At 43.9% G+C, this 13152-nt stretch overlaps 1 protein-coding gene across 13 annotated transcripts in view; it reads left to right on the top strand.

Moving 5' to 3' along the window:
• Positions 1–13152, top strand: part of LOC106586262 (dedicator of cytokinesis protein 9) — a 122232-nt gene that overhangs the window by 31650 nt on the left and 77430 nt on the right. For 2 of the 13 annotated variants that reach the window (XM_045707750.1, XM_014173341.2), the window contains exon 1: positions 11799–12175. The exons of 3 other annotated variants lie outside the window; for them this stretch is intronic. In XM_045707750.1, the coding sequence (XP_045563706.1) occupies positions 11999–12175 (177 nt within the window). In that variant the 5' untranslated portion in view covers positions 11799–11998. Of the gene's footprint in view, positions 1–11780; positions 12176–13152 lie in introns of those variants that run through there. 8 more of the 13 variants (XM_045707752.1, XM_014173342.2, XM_045707758.1 and 5 more) reach the window with 7 other exon arrangements.

Below are 13152 nucleotides of genomic sequence, written 5' to 3'. Positions count from 1 at the left end.
AGTAATAAGAACATTGCACATCAAAGAGCATGACTACAGCTTTATGGTTACAGGCAAAAATAAATATGGGCTTTTAAAAGCACTTTTCATAACCAAAACACAATACTCAATCATGACTCACTATCTGGAGAGGACCTTAGCAATTACATAATAACTTTGGCATAGTAGAGTATGGTGACTCAGGACTGATTGCGTAGTGTGTTTGTGTGTTTTCAGGTCTAATTGGAACCAGATGGCTTGCAATACGAGTTTGAACACAAACCTATGCAAATGTATTTTTGCGTTATGAAAATATCGTATTAATGAACATTTTTCTTGACAAGTGGATGGTTGTGTGAGGTGAAGTAGGATCAGTTGCCTTTAGGTGGCAGTATCTGCATTGGTAGTGATATCGTTCTGTGCCGGCATAACGTTTCTGCTTGTGATGGAAGGAGGAGCAGTTGAACTTCAATGGCTCATCTTTTAAGGGAAAATGTTCACAAAAAAACATAAGGGTAGAAATGTAAGATTGTGTTAGATTTTACGGTGTGTTGACTTAACAGAACAGAATAAGATGAGCAGTGGAATATTGGAAAATACCATGGAGTTGTTGAAATCAAATACATGAGATAGTAATCAGAAGTATAGTTTTACTAGGCTACTGCCTTAAGGCAATGCAGATAGATGACATTGGCTCCATTGCTATTCTAAGTGTTAGTTCTACCAATATCAACCCATATGACAGCTTGATCCTCATTCCTAATCCTGGGAGCGCATCTTCACTACACAGCACTACTTGACAAATTTTGAAAATGTTATTTTTTTTTTTTCTGTGCCAACTCAAGCTGTCTCCGGGTGACAAGGCTTTGACAGCAGGCCCATGGGGGTTGGCACTGCTTCAGACTGCCAACGCTGGTGCTGCAGTGGGATACTGCAGAGAGGAGAGGGCATAACCGGATGATGTGGCATATCTACTGTAGAGACTCCCCAGCAATCTTTATCTGTGTCCCAGGGGGGTTTAGGACTGAATTAAGTAAGTCATTGGGATGCAAAGTGGATACTTCAGAAGACAGAGATGTAGCCTATGTGTGTTCCTGTATTCTGTACACTTGACAATCAATAGGCTTGTGGGGGGGGGTTTATGCGCAGGTCGTTATGCGCAGGTCTGGTCGTCCACATTTGTGTTTATGTGTATGTTTTTCTACAACGGGCCAAGTTCGTTATGCCTCACCCAGTGGCAGCACTACAAAGTAAAGGAAGCAGGGCCCAAGCCCCTCAGGAAAATGGGTCGGTTTCTTCTCCAGGGATAAATAAACCGTCCCAAAATACTGAGTGGAGAGGAAGAGGATGTGGCCCCTTTTTTTATTTGTGCTGCTATGACATTTTGGAGAGGGACAGGCTAACCTCAGTTGCAGGTCAAAGGAGAGACTTGAGTTTAGTTTGTGTAGGCCAATGGGGGTATGCTTTCAGGCAGGGCCTATAATCCTGGGTCAGTAGAGAGGAAAGCTTGAGTAGAGCTTATATAGTGTGTAAACCAGACTCCTAGACTCCGAGTATTTGCAGCCTGTTGTGCACTCAATCATGTGCGGTCCGTAGTAGTAGTGGTAGGGAGGTATTTTGTGGCCTGTAATGTGAACTCATGCATTGGCATCTGAAATGTCTAGCATTTGGCTTGTGGGCATTTCCATCTAAAATGACCCATGAGCACCAACATGTGAAGTTCATATGAGCATATCAAATGAAAGCTAAGAGTATTTTTTTTTTTGTCTGTTAAGGCTTAAATACATTTTTCAAACATTTTTCCTCATCAAAATGTGGAATATTCAAAGGCTTTGATTTCTGGTCAAACAGATGGAAAAGGAGTCTTCGACAACATCTACCAGAAAAGGTATTTTAAAAGGTATAAGAAATACACTGAGTGTATAAAACATTATGAACACCTGCTCTTTCCATGAGAGACTGACCAGGTGAAAGCTATGATCCTTATTGATTTCACTTGTTAAATCCACTTCAATCAGTGTAGATGAAGGGGAGGAGACCGGTTAAAGAAGGATTTATAAACCTTGAGACAATTGAGACATGGATTGTGTATGTGTGCCATTCAGAGGTTGAATGGGCTAGACAAAAGATTGAAGTGCCTTGAAATGGGGTATGGTAGTAGGTGTCAGGCGCACCGGTTTGTGTCGGTTTTTCACGCTCGACAGTTTCCTATGTGTATAAAGAATGGTCCACCACCTAAAGGACATCCAGCCAGCTGTGGGAATTATTGGAATCAACATGGGCCAGCATCTCTGTAGAACGTTTTCGACACCTTAGAGTCCATGTCCCGATGAATTGAGGATGTTCTGAGGGGGGGGTGCAGCTCCCATATCAGGAATGTGTTCCTCATGTTTTTGTGCACTCCATGTACATCAAAACACAATAATATTGAAGTAACGATTCCTGCAAACTAATATAAACACTTAAACAGGGCTCTACACTGACCTTTTTTACACGGAGCACGTATGTGCCTAAGTTGGAAAATGTAGGCGCACAAAAAGAAATGTAGGAGCAATGAAAAATATTTGATGTATTAAAGCTAGAATCCTTAATTTTTCAGTAGAGTACAGTACTATACAATATAGTACAGTACAGTAGAACACACTAGACTATAGTAAACTGTACTGTGATGCCCAACCAAACACTGTCGTCTATGATTGTTTCAGATTTGGTCTGGTTCGGACCAACCAAATGTTTTCATGTTTGGGGGCGGAGGGCATTACAACAATAGCCAGTGGGTAGAATAATACCCAAACAGGCAAAAGAAGGATATTGCATATTTCTACCTTTGTGTATCTATTCAGGATACATCACCATGAAGAGAATGATATTCATATTCATCATTATTAATTTCTGTGTAATACAGATCAGGGACCCATGATGTAATTCCGTTACCGAATGTTAGTTCAATAACCCATTATAATTTTGTTGTTCGTAGCTGACATCCCATTCTTTCTGCAGACATCTTTGAATCTTAATTCGGAGTAGATATTTAAGAGTTTTTGGAAAACGTGGTGGCATAAAAAACCGAGAGAGATTTGCATCTGCACCATTTTTCTAGTGAACGTGTTTCTGTGAAATTGTCTCTGACTTGTTCAAAGTAATCCTTGTGCATAGAGTCGTATGGTTTGTTAAACTTTTGAAATCGATGTTTTTTATTTGGCACACATTTTAAAGCTTAATTCCGTTACCATGGAATTCCAGCCCCGTTCCCTCTCCATTCCGCCAGTACGTATGCACAACTGTTATCCCTCCCTTCGGCCCACCCCCCTGTCTCTTGTAACTCTGTATCATGGCTCTGAACTTTGTCTCACTTTAGACACCCTTTCACCAGGAAAAGGCACGTTGGAAGAATGAACCTTCACTCTACTTCCCATTAGTGCGAGTGAACTCTCCAGGAGGTTAACGGTCAAGTGACAAACGTTCAGGAGGTTTAAGTCAGCCTGAAGGAAAGTAGGCAAAGAGAGTAGCGTTGTTGTGATAAGGTTTACACATCAGAAGGAAACAGCCGCTTCCCTCTCCACCTCCCCAGAGAGACCCAGCTGGGAGCAGTGCTGTTATCTTACCTGCTCTGTTGGACGCCATGGTGATGTCACTATTGTCCACTATTCTATATATCGCCCCGTTAAACACACACACACACACACACACACACACACACACACACACACACACACACACACACACACACACACCCCCCGCAGAGCTCCTAGCCGACCCAGGGCATAGAAACACTGCCAGCTGTGGACCTGACCCCTGACTTGGACACTCCTCAGATGAGATGCCAACTCCTCATGACTCCCCGTCCCCTCCACTCCTCTAATCCAGAGACTTTATGGGACTGTGTAATGTAGTGTACACAGTGGGACGTTCCATCTCCCCACTATGGGGCAGGGGGACTCTAGCTGACCCTTCTGTGTCCACATCTTCAGCCTTTGATGTTTTTAATTAGACCCCACCCAGTCTGCTCTCACAGCTTGACATCACACTTATATGACATAATACCTCAGGAGGAGGGCGACACCGTTAGGGGCTATTGCAGGGCAGTGACACTGTCCACAGTCACCAGATGTGGAGCACAGTGTCCATGTCCCCAAGTGGAAGAGGAAAAGGGGTCTGGTAACAACCACTATGCACAGGGATTCCTGACCTCAAGTCTCTAAGGGGTTCAGATGGGGCATTCTTAATTGAGCAAGTCAGCATGGCAATATGAATCCGTACTGTGTGACTCCAGGGCAGTCTTGGTTACATATAACTGCTATTACTACACGGTCTAGCCGCAGTGTCGTCATGGTAACCATGTACAGTGCATTTGGAAAGTATTCAGACCCCTTGACTTTTTCCACATTTTGTACGTTGCAGCCTTATTCTAAAATTGATTGAAATAAATAATAACCCTCTTCAATCTACACACAATACCTCAAAATGACAAAGTGAAAACAGTTTTGTAGAAATTGTTGCTGATTTGTATTTTAAAAAACAAATGTTACGTAAGTATTCAAAGAGTTTGCTATAAGACGTGAAATTGATCATCCTTGATGTTTTTACAACTTGATTGGAGTCCACCTGTGAAATTCAATTGATTGGGCATGATTTGGAAAGGCGCACACCTGTCTATATAAGGTCCCACAGTTGACAATGCATGTCAGAGCAAAAACTAAGCCATGAGGTCGAAGGAATTGTCCGTAGAGCTCCGAGACAGGATTGTGTCGAGGCACAGATATGGGGAAGGGCACCAAAACATTTCTGCAGCATTGAAAGTCCCTAAGAACACAGTGGCCTCCATCATTCTTCCATTTAAGAAGTTTGGAACCACCTAGACTCTTCCTAAAGCTGTCCGCCTGGCCAAACTGAGCAATCGGGGGAGAAGGGCCTTGGTCAGACAGGTGACCAAGAACCCAATGGTCACTCTGACAGAGATCTAGAGTTCTTCTGTAGAGATGGGTGACCTTCCAGAAGGAGAACCATCTCTGCAGCACACCACCAATCAGGCCTTTATGGTAGAGTGGCCAGAAGGACCCACTCCGCAGTAAAAGAGTGTCTGCTTGGAGTTTGCCTAAAGGACTCTCAGACCATGAGAAACAAGATTCTCTGGTCTGATGAAATGAAGATTGAACTATTTGGCCTGAATGCCAAGCGTCCCGTCTGGAGGAAACCTGTTTTTCAGCGGCAAGGACTGGGAGACTAGTCAGGATCGAGTGAAAGATGAACGGAGCAAAGTACAGAGAGATCCTTGATGAAAACCTGCTCAGGACCTCAGACTGGGGCCAAGGTTCATGTTCCAACAGGACAACGACCCTAAGCACACAGCCAAGACAATGCAGGAGTGGCTTCTGGACAAGTCTCTGAATGTCCTTGAGTGGCCCAGCCAGAGCCTGGACTTGAACCTGATCGAACATCTCTGGAGAGACCTGAAAATAGCTGTCCAGCGACACTCCCCATCCAACCTGACAGAGCTTGAGAGAATCTGCAGAGAAGAGTGTGAGAAACTCCCCAAATACAAGTGTGCCAAGCTGGTAGCGTCATACCCCAGAAGACTCAAGGCTGTAATCGCTGCCAAAGGTGCAAAGTACTGAGTAAAGGGTCTGAACACTTATGTAAATATATTTCTGTTTTTTTAATTTTTATAACAATTCTACAAACCTGTTTTTGCTTTGTCATTATGGGGTATTGTGGGTAGATTGATTGATTGATTGATTGATTGATTGATGGGGGGGGGGGACAATCCATTTTAGAATAAGGCTGTAACATAACATAATGTGGAAAAAGTCAATGGATCTGAATACTCTCCGAATGCACTGTATATCTGAGTAGAAATTAAACTCAATTGGTAGGATATTAAATGTCTATCATTGTGGATCCTCTTCCTTTATGCCCAATGCTCAGATAGATCTTTAGACACTGTGTGTACCATGTTAGCCCTGAGCTGGCCCCTGAGACGTGTGTCCTGCAGCCGCCGGTCACATGGTATGTTCCGTACACTGATGGGAAGAACAGTCCAGCAGTGTTCCCAGCTGATGTCACTGTCTCTCTTCATATTGACGTGTAAACAGCAGTAAACACCAATCAGGGAATTCACCAGTCATCTACAAAAGTATGATTGAGCAGTTGGTGTCAATCTGAAAATGCGTGCCACCAACTTTCTAAACACATTGGGTGGGAGGGGGATGTAATCAGTATGGAGGACAAACGAAACAGACTTGTGAGAAGAGCTGTAGTTTGGCTGTAGTACCAGCAGCAGTAATCCAGCCGTGTACATCAGTGCAGTTGAGTCCCAGACAGACCGTGCTTATCTAGAAGCCAGCAGCAGGCAGCTGTGTCCAGATACAGCGTGGGCCGGGAACAGCTTCCATGCCCTAATACAGGATGTTTACACTCCAACATCCACACACACACAACCGCCTTCTTCTTCTGACATGGCATACATTAAGCCGATTTTTAAATCCCCCAATCATTTGCGCTTAGAAGCTTCAACTCCGATTTTCCCATAGTACCATAGCAGAGTGTCAGCTATCACTGCTGTATAGGGAGTAGTACTGCTCTTGGTCTAGTTCAACTACTGCTGTACAGAATCGTCTCATTCCACAGAGTGTCCATACAGAATACAGATTTTCTGCTGAGGCTGGTGATTGTGGATGTTCTGCTTGTAGGTCACAATGTTATTGAGGTTATTGAGTGGTTAGGGACTGTGTGTGTGGGGCCACTGAGTTTACCCTCCACATCCTGGCCCAGTGGTTTGTTTGTTGGCCAGAGGAGAGGTTCTATCGGTGCTGCAGCCTGCTGAGGAGGAGTGGAGTGGAGCAGTAGAGACACAGCTGATCCCTGTGACTCAGCAGTCTTCACCACCCAGCATGGCCTGAATTATTAATCATTAGCACAACAGAAAAGAACAACAAACCCAGTACTGTACACTACTCCATACACACACACACACACACACACACACACACACACACACACACACACACACACAATCTGGTTTCTCCCCCGCACTGCTGCTGCAGCACTATCAGTACAGGTTTATCATTAGCTGTTTGTTCTACGTGGTAACCCTCTCGGAGGCTTCCACCTCTTGATAGTGTGATTGGTTGGTGGTGACGGGTGGAGTGGGATTGCAGACACCCAGCAGTACTCATGGACTGTACCTCCTGCATAGACATGAGGATTTCTGCACTGCATTGCTAAGAGAACCATAACAAGCCTCCAAGATGAGAGTAGGATGAGCAGTGTTGCAAAAGACCCCTTCTCTAATAGCTGGTTAGGTTTTATGGACTACTCTGAGAAATGGTCTGAGAAATTGTATTTTAGAGGTCGACCTCAACCCTCACACAACCATAAATAATGTTGTTGGCTATGGCATAAATTCTGAAATTGAGAAATGTCTGACGATGTATCAGTACCTTCAGAAAATATTAATACCCCTGGACTTATTCCACATTTTGTTGTTACAGCCTGAATTCAAAATGGATTTAAAAAAAAAAAGATCATTCTCACCCTTCTACCCATAATGACAAAGTGAAAACATGTTTTTAGATTTATGCAAATTTATTGAAAAATTAAATACAGAAATATCTCATTTACGTAAGTATTCACACCACTGAGTCAATACTTTGTAGAGTAACCTTTGGTGGTGATTACACATTTGAGTCATCTTGGGTCTGTAGCAGCTTTGCATCTCTGGATTTAGGGATTTTCTACCATTTTTCCTTGCAGATTTTCTCAAGCTCTGTTAAGTTAGTGGCGGTGAACAGCAATCTTCAAGTCTTTCCACAGATTCTCAATGTTATGAAGTCTGGGCTTTGGCTGGGCCACTCAAGGACTTTCACATTCTTGTTCTGAAGCCATTCCAGCATTGCTTTGGCTTATGCTTGTGGTCACCGTTCTATTGGAACATAAATCTTCACCCCAATCTGTCGTTTGCACTCTGAAGCAGGTTCTCATCAAGGATTTGCCTGTCTTTGGATCCACTTATTGTTCCCGATTATCCTTACTAGTCTTCCAGTCCCTGCCTTCTGGCAGGTTCTCCCATCTCAGCCAAGGAACTCTGTAGTTCTGTCAGAGTGGTCATTGGGTTCTTGGTCACCTCCCTGACCAAGGTCCTTCTTGCCCGGTTGTTCAGTTTGGTTGGACAGCCAGCTCTAGGCAGAGTCTGGGAAGTTCCATAATTGTTCAATTTCCCAATGATGGAGAGTGGAGACCACTGTGCTCTTGGAAACTTTCAACACTCTTAAAAAAAAAAAAATTATACCATTTCCCAGATATATGCTTCATCACAATCTCAGAGATCTACAGACAGTTCCGTGGACTTCATGGTATAGTTTCTTCTCTGACATGCACAGTCAGCTGTGAGACCTTTTTCATATAGTTTCTTTCTAAATTATGTCCAAACAATTGAACTGGCCACAGGTGGACTCTAATCAAGTTGTGGTGACATCTCAAGGATGATCGAATAATAGTGAAGACATCAAAACTATGAAATAACACATGGAATCATGTAGTAACCAAAAAAAGTGTTTAACAAATCAAAATATATTTTATATTCTTCAAAGTAGCCACCCTTTGCCTTGATGGCAGCTTTGAACACTCTTGGCATTCTCTCAACCAGCTTCATGCGGTAGTCACCTGGAATGCATTTCAATTAACAGGTGTGCCTTGTTAATTTGTGGAATTTCTATCCTTAATGTAATTGTAATTTTTTCTAATTGGTTCAAGGACATACATCTGGTGTATTAGAAGCAGTTATTGGTACCGTGAGTGTCTTCTAAGCATTTTTTATTTACACGAAGATTGCCATTTTTCCATTCACTATAATGGGGATCCTTTTTTCTGCAAACAATGCCTGCAGTACCGCTGTCGGCTTTGAACTTCCATGGCTTCAATGAGAGGTGGCAGTCTTTCTACCCTGCAATGGATTCATAATGGGACTTAGTGCGTGTCATAGCATTGTTTTAGACATATCTCAGTGTGCACAACATGAAGAATCTGTGTCCTCACTGTGAGATTTATCCCAACCAGTTGTGGCACTTCAAACCATGTCCTCTAGTAATGAATTATTAGCCAGTTAACCTTTTTATTTGCAATGGTTCTCACTCAATAATAGCTGTCTCACCGTTGACAGTGTTTTCAAAAGAGAACCTACTTGACTAGACAAAGACGGGTGTGTGCGGACTGTCTATGTATTGTGTCGCTTCGGGGCATGCTATTTTAGTTGCTGTGCTGCATAACTATGAACGACAAGCCAGCGATAACGCTGTGAAGTCACACTGATATTCCTTTGTCATAATCCTATAGTACATGATCCTCTTGCCCTTTACCTTACTTAGGGATGTGATCACTGCTCTTACAGTAGCAACAGTTCAAGCAGGACACATGAAGCTTTCGTTCCTCACCGTCCACTCGGCGGGCTGCTCTTATCAGTCTCTAATGTAGGGTTTGACTTGGCAATTTCACAGCAGATTACTTCTTGCTGTTCTATATGTTAAGCTTAAAAGCCCTCTCTCCACCATCTGACAGTCTATCCTGCTGTAGACTGCAGGCCATGGGGGATGGGGAGAGTGTGTTAAAGCCATGAGGATGAAATGAGGATGTATTTCTAAGAGATCAATGAGTATAATTGAAGTCTTCATCCCTCCTCCTGCTCTCTCACTCATATATCTGAATTCCATCAACCCCGGGCTCAGCTGCACTCCTCATTCCCCCCCCAATCGAATGTAGTTCAGTGTGTCAGGTGCTGCTGAAATATTAACACAGCACACGCACATGCTGAGGGAGTTCAGCAGCACACTACACTGGTGCGCCCTTTGGAAGCACTTCTAATGCTGCAGGTGTGTGTGTGTGTCCTGATCAATGTTATTGCCCCACAGTATGACTTTTACTGTAATGGTGGTAGCAAATCACCCCCAGTCACACTGAGTTTGAGCCTTTGACCGGTCAACTGAACACTGCATGGCTGTCGGGAATTGCCTTGCCCCCATAGACCGCATTTACATTAGACGTTTTACATTGCATGTATTTTCAGCTTGTAAATTCATATCAAATGAAGTTAATGTTTTAGTATGAGTCTCATTCTAAGTGGTGAACTCTCATCAGTGTTATTTTTCTGGTTCATGAAATCCCTCCTGTGTCTAGGAAGACGTTCACTGTATGTACTTCAGTAGCTGATATGTGCATGTGACAATACAAGCCCAGGTGACGTGGATGATTCTCTGCCAGCTACTGTCCGGTAAGTGTGTGTACTGGGGTACTTTTATGAGCATGCGACCCACAGCTGCTGCAGGAAACAGGGGCCGCCTCAGAATGACGGGAAAGGGATAAATAAACAAGATGGACAGTGCCCGGTTTCCCTGTCTGTCTCTGTCTTTCCTTTCCCCAATCAGAACATGAGGCATGGCGCTGCAGACTCTTGTCAGTACAAACATGTCCAATGGCTCGAAGGCAGAGAGTCCATAAAATCAGGCCTGATTTGCAGGTGGGAGATATTAATTTTTTTTTTTTTGTAAAGCCCATAAGCGAATATTGATTGATTTCTTCATGAATATGGAGCCAGTTCAGGTTGATTATTAAACAGCATGGTTTTATGGGTAAGGTTCCAGGCCCTGGGTAAACTGTGTGGCTGATGGATTGTATCTGGATGAATCCTAGTTTGACATCCTGAAGGTCTTGGCTTAACTTTTGCTGTCCTACTTCTAGTATGTGTTGTGCACTTGGCAGAACAGGGAGGACAGGCTCTCATCCAGCCAGAGGCTAATCTTTTATTTAGAATGTATTCTCCGCGTGACGTCTCGGCATAAAAGGCTTAAATCCTTACATTTCCTTGGTGTGCTTTGTAAATAAAGATGGCTTTGAGCAAAAGCACTGGCCAGTAAATGTTTAGCTTTTTTTTTCTCCAGGTTTCTAAAGTAAAACAGATTTGTCTTTGAACACAGGCTGACTGACTCAGCTGCTGCTTGTGTGGGCACACACTTTAATTGGAATATGTTAAGTCACAGAGTAGGTTTGACTCAAATCCAGTTCTTTTTAGATGAGCTTTTCCTTGATCAAGAAGATTACGGAGGATCATGTCCGTTTAGAAAACAGTTTTTCAAGCAGTCTGGCTGAGGTGGAGGAAGTTTTTACTCACTGTCTTTATTAAGGCTTTCAGTAATCCAACCGTAATATGCTGCCATGTCATCATTATCCATGTTTTAGAGAAGTGTAAATTATTAACTCTCTTTTGATTCATGGAGAGTTTGTCCCTTCGTTGCCCCTTGTTTCTCACTTGAACTAAATAAGCGATCAGCCACATTGCGCTTTGCCTGACTGTGGAAACAATCTGTCCTAGAGTTAACACACATTCATTTACTCCTTAGTCAACCCCTTTGATCTTCATCACATTCCCTCCCCTTACTCTACAAGAACAACTATTGCATTTGGGTGCGGTTATGCCGGCTGCTTATTTCTGAATGCATTCCCCAGAGAATGCAATAAAAGCAAATATTTTCATGTACAAATGTGGTCTGACAGTGAGTAAGGGAAAAGAAAGAGTTGCGGTTTCAAAGAAGGGAGAGGCAGGGGGAAAAGAGAGAGTGAAAGGCAGAGCGACGCACAGCATCAGCAGCAGCCGATAGAAGCTGGCGTTGTGTCGAGGCTCAGCATTGGCTGAAGCTGCAGAAGCACTCACAGCATCCCTCATCCCCCCCGTCTCTCTCCCTCTCTCGCTTGCATGCTGACTGAGGCACTCCTGCAAACACGGGCTGGGACAGCTCTGCTCTGCTGTGGCTCTGACCGAGGCTCCTTTCCCTGGCTGGATAAACTCTCTCTCCAGGCTCCCAGGCTATCTCTCTGTTTCTCGGAGCCCAGACAGCAGCCTCACCCTGGGGGTGCAGTCATAGGAAATTGTGGAGCTGCGTTTCAGGATGGACCAGGCTGTAGTAGGTTTGGATCTGGGAAACTGGGTCATCGTCCGGCTCTAGTGAGGGATGCCTGCTTTGGACCTGGAGTGATGGGGTGCACCACCAGTGTGGTTGTGTTTGACGGACTGCGTACGGTCTTACAGAGGAACTGTGGGTACATCTGCAAAAGTGGTGCTGCCGAGCCCGTTGGGCAGAACGAGGCTGAACAAGCTGCATGCAGCCGGAGGGAGTCCCGGGTCCCATGGCCAACACCTCGAGTACTGAAGGTGTGTGTGTGTCGTTATTACTTATGACCGTGCCTGCCAGACTGTAGCTCTGATCCTATCTCTAACATACAGTATAAATACAACAGCAGTCCTGCCCTCCCTCAGCAGCCAGGTGCTTCTTTAAATCAAAGTAGTGTCCAGAGACAGGATTTCAGCTCCTAAATCCACTCAACTGTCTTCCCATATCCTGTGAATTATATTTAGAACTTTTCAAGGTTTCCTTTAACACCAAACTTCCATTGAAGCATAATGTGATACCATTTTTCCTACTCAGGAAACAGCACATGATCTGTAGGAAAGTAGGCCAAACCCCATTCTGTTGCTATGTTCGTTTTTAATGGACCTCTCATCCTTCCATTTGAGGTCCCCAAAGCCACAAGGCAGCTTTTATGTACTTAAAACGTGCATCATAATTGTTTTTTTGATAAATGAATCAATTTCCTCCTTTAACTGACCTACTGCATTTCAGCTGCAGAAGTGCACCTATTTCTGTACTATATTTTACTTGAAGCACCAGTGTGTGAAATATAAGGGGAGGAGGTTTGAATCTCACACTCTGCGATGCGCTCCATGGGTTAAACCCTGTGCAGGAGAGGAGAGACAGTGGGCTCTGTGTCTCCTACAAATCCATCATCTTCAGGCTGCTGGCTGGCTGCATCTTCTGTTCTACCCAGTACCAGCTTGTCTGTCTTGACCTTTGTCTATGTCTTGTGTGCTCTCTAAGGATGCATACAATTGCATCCTATTCCCTATATAGTGCACTACTTTTTAACTAAGCCTTATGGTCCCTGGTCAGAAGTAGTGCACTTTATAGATTAGGGTGCCATTTGGGATGCTTCCTAACTGTGTCTAACGGACACTGATGGCTCTTTCCTCCTGCTGAATGTGACAGCCATTGGGTTAACTGTAATGTGAACAGATTGACAGGGACGGCTCCATGGTAGAGTAGACCGTGGAGACAGAGGATGTATAGGTCA

This window comes from Salmo salar, chromosome ssa25 (genome assembly GCF_905237065.1).
Source record: "Salmo salar chromosome ssa25, Ssal_v3.1, whole genome shotgun sequence".
NCBI classification, from domain to species: domain Eukaryota; kingdom Metazoa; phylum Chordata; class Actinopteri; order Salmoniformes; family Salmonidae; genus Salmo; species Salmo salar.
Note: the sequence above shows the minus strand (reverse complement) of the source record. Positions and strands in the feature narration are given on the sequence as shown.